Source organism: Haliotis asinina, chromosome 6, assembly GCF_037392515.1.
Source record: "Haliotis asinina isolate JCU_RB_2024 chromosome 6, JCU_Hal_asi_v2, whole genome shotgun sequence".
Lineage (NCBI taxonomy): Eukaryota > Metazoa > Mollusca > Gastropoda > Lepetellida > Haliotidae > Haliotis > Haliotis asinina.
Window position 1 is genome coordinate 15,361,974 of NC_090285.1, and position 11,953 is coordinate 15,373,926.

At 38.6% G+C, this 11,953-nt stretch overlaps 1 protein-coding gene across 1 annotated transcript in view; it reads right to left on the reverse strand.

The window, feature by feature from the left end:
• The window catches only part of LOC137287161 (brefeldin A-inhibited guanine nucleotide-exchange protein 3-like), a 58,229-nt gene extending 48,581 nt beyond the window's left edge, over positions 1–9,648 (reverse strand). Inside the window, exons 1-2 of the mRNA XM_067819326.1 lie at positions 9,029–9,648; positions 317–450 (exon numbers count right to left, since the gene is read on the reverse strand). Coding sequence (XP_067675427.1) covers positions 317–450; positions 9,029–9,122 — 228 coding nt within the window. The 5' untranslated portion in view covers positions 9,123–9,648. The remainder of the gene's footprint in view (positions 1–316; positions 451–9,028) is intronic.
• Between the last annotated feature and the right edge of the window lie 2,305 nt (positions 9,649–11,953).

The window sequence follows — 11,953 nt, forward strand, 5'->3', positions numbered from 1 at the left end:
TCAATTCTGAAAATAGCCTTTCCTTATTCATCTCAGCTCTGTTAATACTTCAGTACTTAAAAATATCATTGTATTTGGTCTTTACCTAACCTGACCAACAACACTTAGAAAAACATCATTTTTCAAGAATTTGGAAACATTTTATTGATGCTCACAGTGTTGTTCACTGGATTGTCTAGACAAAACGTGATTATATACAAACCCCCTCCATATAGCTGGAATACTGTTGAGAGTGGTGTTAACAAACAAACAAACAAACAAATTCATAATTCAGTTCACTAACCACAAATAGGTTCATGTCCACTTTATTTTATACCTGTAGCCCTGCTACTGCATGTCCAGCCAGCCTCTTGGCTCTTGATTCCAGTGCTGTCTGCAGAGGCTCAAGACATTTCTCCCGCAGGTCTGAGGCAGGGGTGCATGCTGTGATCCCTCCATCCTCCAGCAGAGCTGAAACATACAACAGGGGAATTGTATGGCTTTACTTGCATCATTTCCAGAGTCAAATCTCTGATCTATTATCTATTTTTTACAAACTAAAGATGAACATGCAGCAGAATGGGTATTATTATTGTGTTTCACAGATTTGAGACAGAAATGCAGCAGAGAGGGGTCGAGTGATCCTGGCACAGTCAGACTGGTAAGGCTCATCATCAGCTCAAGGCCCTCGCCTCGCTACACACACCCCAGACAGCGAATGGGACTTCTGCCAGGAAACGCTGCCTCGTCGAACCCACCAAGAACTTTCCATAGAATATGAAGGCTCCCCAACACTGCTACCTCCTGCATTACCCAGACAGTCAGCAGGACTGTGCACCAGGTGGAGAACCGGGCCACTCTCCTGATCTGTGCCAAGAGATCAGGAGATTCCAAACCAAGGGCACCAAGAACAATGAGGAGCCTGTTGACAGTGTACTTGGGATGCAAGCGAGACATTTCAAAGGCAAGTATTTTTATCATTAATATGCTAATATTTGTATGTGCCAATAGCCAGTTCAGCTGCTCAAAGATGTTTTGTTTTTTCCCTTGATCATTGGACGTCCGTCACAAACTTCCAGTGTTGCAAACTTCCATCTGCCCGACCATTGAACACATAAAGCAGTATCCCTCCTCTTGATTACCTTCTTAATCTTATTATTTTTCTTAATCCAGAAAATTCGGGACTGGCAACTTTCCAACCAGTCTGGTTACTTTTGAGAGGTCAAGACCAATCATGTGACTGAAAATTTGGAGAGTTCACAACATTGCATAATGGCACATCATACTTTCACTCTCAACTCCCTGGGGATCATACAAATCTTCCTGCCTACTAAGTGCATCGAGTTAATGTGGCTTTCCAATCCTTATGAAGTGATCTATGCATCTGTTTGTTACATATACTTATTCTATGGCTTCTTTTTCACCAACCACCCAGAACAAATGTAACGTCCCAAGAAGATGATGAAAAAGATAAAACATGCTACATGTGGGATTACATTATCCCAGGAAGGTACTGATTCTAGAGGCAAATGAAGTCAGCAATCTAACCCACTCAGCCAACACAGCTTAGTGAGTGAGTGAGTTTAGTTTTACGCTGCACTCAGCAATATTCCAGCTATATAGCGGTGGTTGTAAATAATCAAGTCTGGCCTCTGTTATACCTGTGGCCCCTCGTATCAACGTGGCAGAGCTCATCCAACAGAGTAGTATAGAGTCAGGTTGGGACAGTGCATTGTCAGGAGGAGGGGTGTTGACTCCTGCTCAGGCATCTAAAGCCTTGTGTGGCTTGTCACAAGAAGTCGACAGGTAGAGTTATGAAATTAACTTTGTTCTTACATTCCAAGTATACTGAAGGTTTTCTGAAACATTTTAACAGTTTGATTTGAGTGAGTGAGTTTAGTTTTATGCCACACTCAACAAAATTCCAGCTATATTAAATAATCGAGTCTGGACCAGACAATCCAGTGACCAACAACATGAGCATCGATCTGCGCAATTGGGAACCGATGACTTGTCAACCAAGTCAGCGAACCTGACCACTCAATTACATTAGTCGCCTCTTACGACAAGCACCACCACAGCTTAAAAACACGGAAGTCTGACAACTGTTAGTCTAAATAACACACTCTTGAGTACTGATACCCCTCTGCCATGTTGCATTTGACCACTTCTTCAAAGAAATTGCGTGTTGATGTTTTAAGTGTCATGTAAACAGCCAGTGAGAACAATTACAGTACAATGAATGGTGTCTAGCCTTAGAAACAATCTGTTCACCTGGGTCAGTAACAAACACTCAAACATGCTTCACAATTTTTTTAATCTAATTCTGTTTATTATATTATGTATCACATGACCAACAAATATTCAAAAAAATAAGTTTTCACATTCTATTTTCATTTCAATTACCAACCACAGACTAATGGAAAAAATTATATGATGAATCCGTATTTAATAACTAGCTATATGAGATCTCAATGTCTATACTGATTTTGTATTCTAACACCACCATCCACATCATCATCGTCATCCTCACTATCCTGGAACAGTGATACTACAAGAGCTTCCATGCACTACTTATTTAGCATTGTCAGGGACAGAATATATTAATAAAATTATAAATAGTTATTATTCAGATGTTACTGTTGTACTGGCACCAAGAATATCAGTTTCATGGATTACTGATCGGTTTTAAACTCTCTCATCAGTAGATCTGGGTTATGTGAGAATCCTAAAACTGTTGTCGTTGACCATTTATTACTGTTTTTTAACAAGTAAATAGTACCTTGCCAGGAAATTTCAATTACTATCACTACTGGGATAGTAATTGCCTAATACACAGATTAATCAGGTCAGGTAGTCTATTCTCGAAATGTTTGTGGCCAACCAAACTCCTTAAGCCCCATCTTAAAACAGTGGCTAAGAATTCTTAGGGCTACAAACATTTGAGTAGAAGGGAGGGGTTCAAATTTGTTTTTTTAAAATAAAATTGCCTCTGTTCACCCAGCAGAAATGGGTACCCTGTGGAATGAGTCATGTGACTACTAACCTTTCAGCACCTGTGATAATAATCAGATTGTAGCACTTTCAGCATGCCCCTCCGTGGTGTGACATTCAGCGCATTACAAATGCCCTTATTATTACAAGGCATCAAACATTCATGTTCCTTCTTTACCAAATTTTTCAATCAATATTTAGTATATATTGTGATGGTCTGGTTAATCGGAATAATCAAAGGTTGGTTGCGGTGACTCAATGACCAAGCAACTGGTCATGTTTTCTCATAATCAAACACAAACAATTTTGGAACACTTATTTGCATCAACAACATTTTCTCTGTGTCATTAAATTTACATTTCATGAGCACTACTAGCTCCATCAAAGTCTTGACTGAATTTATCTTAAAGACTCCAAGATATTTTGTTCCTAATGATATCACAGATGTGAAATTTGCTGATACATTTTGCAAAATTTATTGAAAAAATAGACAAGAAACTTTTGTGAATTAACAAACATAACAGAAACTTTTTTAACACCAACCAATTATTTTCAATGACTGATCACTTGTAATGAAGTAATCATCAATTATTACGTTTTAACCAATTCCCTATTTATGTCTAGTGTACCTGTATACAGTCAGGCCGCGTTAGTCCGGACCCCGACAATCCGATTCCCGCGATATCCGAACAATAGCTAGCTGTAACCAATCTTGGTTACTATGTAAACTCATTACCTGTTGATTCATTAATCCAGTGCATCACTCTCCGTATCCGAACGTTAATCAGCGGTAACAGATTAGCTAATTACACATAGTTTTGCTTCATTAATCCGGTGGTACATCAAAAAGGTTCGGATAATCCCTTCACACCATGAGCCCCATTCAGTGGTAATTGTTAAACGACACTTGCGAGTTGAAGATGTCGTTAGTTTGTGATTTTGATCAATTAGTAGGTCTCACTCTTGGTTAGTTGGAGTAATACCTGTCATGCTTACTTCCTGTATAAAACAGTGATCGTGTCAAAATGAGATCACCTGACGCTTGTCAGTCATAATGGCAAGTCCCATCCCCAACTTTCAAGGCCCACTACAAGAAATATCTCGTCAAGCATTTCATCCAGTGTGCCGACCGTCCACAGACGCTTAATCTCCGTGAAGCACTGAGAAAACTGCCTGGTCCAAAGTAAAAAAGCTCCACCATTCAGAACTGTTACCGTCATGTAGATTTCTTTCACAAGTGAGTTTTGTTACGTGTATGTATAATCTATCCAGACATGATTGTATGCTTTGATTGATTATTATATGAATACTCAAGTTATTATGTCTACAAAGTGTAATAAAGTCTTTTGAAACTTGTATACGTTCGTATATTTTTGTATTGCCATGTCAAAGGGAAGTAACCCTACTGTAGTTGTGTTCATAAAAGTTCGTTTCAGTAGTCTGTACGTTTCACTATACGAACATTTTTGATGAAAAACAGAAGTGTCCGGATTAACGCGGCCTGACTGTACATGGTATATCAGTGTGCATTCTCTTGTGGATAACGGAGCATAAATCTTGTATTAAGAAAATGACAATATAAGCTTCTTGCAGTATGTCACAACAGCGTTTTATGACAACAAATACACTGACAAAATCCTAATCTGGCAACAGGAGATGGAGTGGCACACACTAAAATGGTGGCACAACAACTCTGTCAATATAGGGTGTGAACGTAACATGTGTTGATGCTTGCCAGGCTGAGTGAGTGAGTGAGTGAGTTTATTTTTATGTCGCTTTTTTAGCAATATTCCAGCAATATCACTGCGGGGATACCAGAAAATGGGCTTCACACATTGTACCCATGAGGGGAATCGAACCCGGGTCTTCGGCGTGATGGGCGAACGCTTTAACCACTAGGCTACCCCACCGCCCCCAGGCCAGGCTGTGATGGCGCATCAGATGACTGGAAACCACAATACTGTTCCAAATATCAACCAAAGCTTTGTCCAACAGAGCTAGCATAACAGGCTGGTTCTGATTCTATTACAGATGTCATTCCATCTCAGTGCACAAAATTTACTCTGGTCTTGTGGGTTGGCTCTGCCACTAAATAGACGCTAATCTGTGAAAGCTATTATGTACCAGTTTGGTATGCATTCCATCAATATTCTGACCAAACACTATTGTCTCATTGACATGACATCAAACATAGACAACTGACTCATGACAATTCATGATAGCTGCCCAGGGCTCCGTGTTACAGGTTTCATATCTCCAATACTGTAACACAGACATGCCAGTCGCAGCGCCCCCATAGCTTTGTAAAACGGGTCCCTGTTGCAGATAATGTTTCAGTAGATACTAGTGCATTTTGATTTGCAATTAGAAACAAGCCAACTTCATTTTCCAACATTACCATAGTACACATAGTAAGTTACTTTGTTTGCTGTTCAAGGCAGCACTGAGCAGTATTCCAGCTACATGACAGCTGTCAATAAATCTGAAGAAGAAATGTATTTTAAATGAACATCAATTGAAGATCAGTAACTTTTTTCTGCTATGCACAATTTACAGATGTTATGAAAGGTAATAACATTAGATATAATCTGAAATTGTCCAAAATAGTCAACGCATTGAAGAGCATTTACTGATTTAGCAATGAACAAGTAATGAACATGATCTGAACATGTTTTAGCCATCAATTTTGTTTATGTTACGATATCTACCATCAGGAATATAACCATATCTATCTCAAAATCTATAATGTCTGGATTATGAAAAATGTTTCCTTCTCATTAGAAAGTAGTATAACAGTACTGTAGGTCAATGACCTCCTTAGTATGACGATACAGCTTGTGTTAAGTACGGTCAAAGCCATTCACAGGCATATCAGTTACTTGAACTGCATCCTTTACGAGGTCAATTTGTTATTCAAAACAACTAGAAGAGAATATTCATGAATTACCTTCCAAAGGAAAGTTTTTACTTGAATTCAGATATTACCTATCAAAGTAAAATATGGAAAAACATTAAACATATCGAAGGGAGGCAAGATAATATCCATTACATTTATATGCATAATCTGACAGTCATACAGTCACAGATTAATATCACGACTTTCATAAATTAACCCTGCAAACATGGTCAAAACATGTAAATCAATATACGTTTTTACTGTTTCACAGACTATAAATAAGTATAATGAACCACAGGGGCTTGTATGCCAAATTTTAGTAAAATCTGCCACACATGTAAATACTGTCAGTCAGTGTCACAGATCATTAACAAAGAAACATGTGTTTTTCACGCAAACGAAAAAAGATAAAAACATGCAAGCTATATATGGCATCCATGTTTTGGATTCATAGATTCTGATCTAGTTAATTTGAAAAAAAGACTTAAAACATGAACATGCAAAGAACCAAAACATTTTGAAATGAGGCCAGACCATCTTTATTTCTTGTTTTATGAATCCGCCTGCCCTAATTTTTCAAGAATAAGAAAAAATATAAAACTTAATTTTCCCTGCTTAAAAATTAAAATCCTGATGCTTTTATTGGCTAAAAATGTAAACTCACAAGAAAATACTTTTTTTACCCATATTCACTTAATAAATTGCCAAAAGTAAAATACTTTGAGTATTTAGAAGGAACATTACTTGGATTGGAAATTATATTTTTATTTTTTTTCCCCCCCTGGAAAACATATTTGCAAAGATGATATGATACAAGCCTATGAGTCATTTCATTGGCTCAGGTACCAGTCACATGCAGTCATGTGAGCCAGTCAGGGATCTCACAGTTATGTGCTTATAGGCTTGTCCTTATTACGAAATATTGAATTACACAACCTGAGATAGATACACATGCAGTGATGTAAGTCCTAAATGTACTAAATGTGTACAATTCACACTGAAAACAATGTTAATACTTACTGGCTTACATTACACAAACGTAGGTGTATATTTAGGAGATAAACATACTGTGTTGGAAAATCAGAGGTATATAACGAAATTATAATAGCTCTAAATTTGATTTAAAACCAAACGCGTAGCATGAGGTTTTAAATACAAAATTTAGAGCTATTATAATTTCGTTATATACCGCTGATTTTTCAACACAATACGTTTATCTCCATTGTACCATAATTGTGTTATTCACATTTTAAACAAGTACCTAAAGTGTTGGAAAATCAGAGGTATATAACGTGATTATATACCTCTTAATGACTTTGATTAACCAATCACAATCCAGTATTTACTGAAGTCATGATAGAATAACCAATCATGATCGATCACAGGCATTATGATGGATTCCTTGATAACTATGTACTTTCGGTCAATCATCCATGAGATCGATTAATCTTTATTATGATAGACATATGTACAGCGCTGATATCCAGTTCACCAATTCACCTGCTCAAGGGAGCTTTGTATTCTTCCCCCAATCACTGGATGTCCATCAAAATGGCACATCGAATTTTCAATCTCAACTCCCTGGGGACCATACAACTCTTGCAGCCTACTAGGCACACTGAGTTAATGTGGCGTTTCCATCCTTACAAAATACCCATTCACAGCCGGGTGGACTGGCACAGATAGTCACAGTACTTTATGCACGTTGTGTTTGCACGTATTCATGTGGCCACCATCTGGCCATCTACAATTGGATTCTTGGGTTTTTTTAAGTGCTGAGGGTTGTGTACTGCACACTGGGAGTTGTGACAACACTGATAGAGTCTGCTCACAAATTAGACTCCAAGGTTTTTTTCACATCCAGTCACAGATGGGCTCGATCCCAACACCTCCAACCTCATTGGATTACTAGCCTGGCACATTACACACTTCAACCACCGTGCCCAACCGGAACACAACTACTCATTTCAGTAATAGTATATTGTTTTCAAAATATCAGAAACTACCCAGGCATGACTTATGTGATTCTTCTGATTTTTATCTCTAAACAATATACCTTACATCAACATCAGACTTCATAAGCCACAGGGGCTAGCATGATTCTGTGTGTTTAATGAGCCAGAATCCGGCCATCTAATGATAAAGTTATCCTGAAAGCTAATATGATTTAATGTTTCTTAACATGTGTCAGGTGTGTTCTTAAATGTGAGGGGGCGGTACAATATGTGAAGACCATTTCTGGTGTTCCCGGCCATGATGTTGATGGAATATAGCTAAAAGCATTGTAAAACTAAAACTCATTCACTCTCAAATATGTGAGGCCAACACCACTTTGGTTAGAGTTCCAGTTAAATAACGCCACTTTGATTAGTGTTCCAGTCATATAACAGCAAGTCAACTTGATGTGTGAGGAAAAGGACAGATTTTGCAAGCTTTATACCATGATCATTTTGCTAAAATCCATGAGTACATGTGTGAATGTTGACATTGCTCAAAACATAATTAAGGCGAATCACAATCCAAAACCTATGATCAAAACATAATTAAGGCGAATCACAATCCAAAACCTATGAACAAAGGTCTCCAAAGGGGCACAACTCTGAACCCTCAGAACAACAAGTTGAGGAACATTTGATGATTCTGCCAATGTTGTTGCACTGTCAATAGATCACTAGACATGCACTTTGCATAAGCATACAAAGTGTGATGCAGATTTGGATTGGGGATCTATTAACAAACCAATGTGGAACAGCATGTAGCTGTATGTAGCAACATGTCAATATTAAATTATTCACAGGAACCAGCAAAGCAAGTGGCTGAGCTTAGTTTAACAATGTTAAAGCTGCCGTTAGCAGTATTCCAGCAATATGATAACAAGAGAAACTAGAACTGGGCTTCAAACTCATGCAGGGAATCAAAACCAGGTCTTCCTCATGTTAAGCAAACACTTAAACCATCAGGCTACCCCAACGTCCCTACAAAAAAGAGATACAGTTACAACTGCTATAATTATATTTTGACACTGACAAGGATCCCTTCTATATTCATTTTAATTTCTATATATGCCAGATTAATAGTTGTGACTGTGTCATCACATGTCACGATTTCGACAGACAGCACAAACAGCTACTACAGGACATACAGCTACATGTTACCTACCTAAAGCTGCTTCACAGGACTGTCTTAGTGCTCCCATCTTTGGGGCTGAAGCGTCCCTGGCCAGATGGTTCAACACCTCCTCCATTGTCCTCATCTTGTGATGTAGTCGTATCCACTTGAGTTACAAGCAAAGACTTAGGAAACTCGATGTCTGCATTCTACAGCTTTGTGTGAACAGCTGTCTCCATATCGTTTGTTTCAAAACGGCCGACAAACTAGTATTAGGCTCATATTGTTATGGACGCTGCGGTGCTGTTTATCACACTGCTGACTTCTTCTGAAACTATGTTCTAAGTCAATACATCCACATGAATGACCCAAGCAAGAAGATATTTGTCAACTCAGTTCTACTCAGTTGGGAAACTGCCCGTGGTCACTCAGTCACTGACCACTCGTTTTGACAGTCACAGAAAATCAATGTAAAATCGATTAATTAATATCAAAAACGAATAAATGCCATCGGTTCTTACACTAACACAGAAGCATTCCACTTGCTTTGCTGAAATAACACAGCAGTGGATGTCACAAGAAATGCAATGAATATGGTAACAATTACAGCGGAAACATATTTCTTCTGCTAGAAATTTGCCAAATCGCACCGGGTCGCTTACGATATGAATAAGTTCGATTTGATGCCGCTTGTATCATAAAGATTTTCTTTTTTTTGAATTACCTCCCTTTGACCAAGCAGAGATGTAGTCTCTCTTTCTCAACGCCAGAAACCAAGACTAAATATCGGCATAACAAAATGGGGTTGTGCATTAATATATATTTGACACAAAGTGTATTGCTTTTGCATACGCATAAAGTGTCTCCCAAGAAACCATTTTGTTTGAAAAGATGGACGTATATACGAAATAATAATAATTAGGTATAAATAATAAATAATAAATGCCGATTATTCATAATGCAAAACAAGATATAACTACACACACTTCAGGAAGTCATTTTTACTTTCCTTATCATCGTGTTAGGCTCAGGGATTCCTCTAAGGGATTTAGAGTCATAGTAAGTAACAAAATCCCGTCTCAAGAACAAGAAATCACATGCATTTCGGATCCAGTGAGTATCTTCGTTACTCATGCACAACTTTGATGTAGTCGTGAGTAAAGTGATATATATTTGGGAATGAACAAAACGAAAGGAAACGAGAGTCCTTACAGTGAGCACACAAATGATATTACTGTCATGACTAGACATGTTGCATTGATACTCAGTAAAAAAAGTTACATTACGCGCATTATTGACATTTCGTTATCGAATTATGTCTTCATTAAACACTCGTGAAGATCCGGGTTAGAATTGATCTTCAGTAACCCATGCTTATGGAAAGAGGCGAGTAAAGGGATCTGGTGGCCAGCCTCGCTGACTTGGTTGACACGTGTCATCGTATTTCAGCTGCGTGTGCTCATGCTGTTGATCACTGGACTGTCGGATTGAGACTCGATTATTTACAGACTGCCGCTATATAGCTGGAATATTGCTGGGTGCGGCGTAAAACTAAATTCACTCACTCTTCTTTAAGCTCCTCTTAGATATCACCAGATTACACAACTGACGAGAATGACTATTTGGGCATCGACTAACTTGTCCTTGATGCATGTCATATTTCAAGTAATTTTAAGCATTTAAAACAATTAGGAATTCATAAGTTCTGCTCGCCTCTTTCCGTGACTTGCCTGCCGGAATGATACGAGTAGTCACAGATGATGCGTTTATTTACCTGAACCACATTATTTTCCCTACTGCCAAGTCCTCTTTGCAATGCTGAAGAATTAAATGGAGTAAGTCTAGATTTCCTCAGGTTCCTGAATCTATGGTCTCCCTGGGGCTATTTTCTAATTCAAATAGGTTTATTTGCTACTATTAACATTATATATTTTCCGAGACTAGGCATTAGTCTATTATTTACCGAACGTCTCTAGAGCTGAAAAAGCACTGAGCGTGTTAAATACCTAAGAAACGCCATTATGAACTAATTGTCCGCACAATCTGGGAATGACTTTACTTGCCGACCTTCAGTTACACCACGGTCGGGTTGTTGTATTTTTCTGAGCGAAAATTCCCTTCGAATGGATGCATTGCCCGACGTTGAAGCATGTCTTACAGTCACTGAACCATATTATTTTCCCTACATCCTAGCCCTTCGCTGCAGAGCTAAGGCTCTAAACGAAGCAAGTCTAGATTTCCCCATGTTCAGGTTCTGAATCTCTGGTCTCCCTGTGACTCCTTTTCAGTTTATACAGGCTTGTTTGTAAATGAAATATATATATTCAGATACTGAGCGTTTGTCTACCCGTCGTGGTATTGCCGGGGTTTTACAAAATGCGGTGCAAAACCGTACTCGCCCACTCGAATGCATTCACAATTAATTTCTCAGGATCTGACAACTGCTGAGTGATTCCTACTGGCGACATTGCTATCGTTGCAATGCACAACGTTAACGCCCATTGCTGTTGCAGCGTGTCCGGTTCCCCGAACAGCTCACACTAAGCGCAGAATGCCGAGGTGTGCTAATAATTCGAAACAATGTCACAACAAATTATTGTTTAGGAATCTCATCCCAGCGAACATCCGACCAATGGTTTGAGTAACGGGCAAGTTATTAAAGCTTTGAAAGGCATTTAGAAGTGGAATGTGTACGGAAAACAAGATTTAGGGATGTCAACTTCTTTATTGTGAATGACACGACGTTTCGGAGCGTATGCTTGCTTCTTCATCATTTACCTTCATCATTTACTGATGAAGACGCAAGCATACGCTCCGAAAACATCCATAAATCTGACCTTTCCTTAAGTTATTGAATATATTCTTTCAATAGGTGACGAATTAACGCGATCCTGTAATAGTCAATGAGCATGGCTTGACGCCGTTTTCAGCAATCTCCCACCAATATCACGGCGGGGGACTCCAGAAATGGGCTGA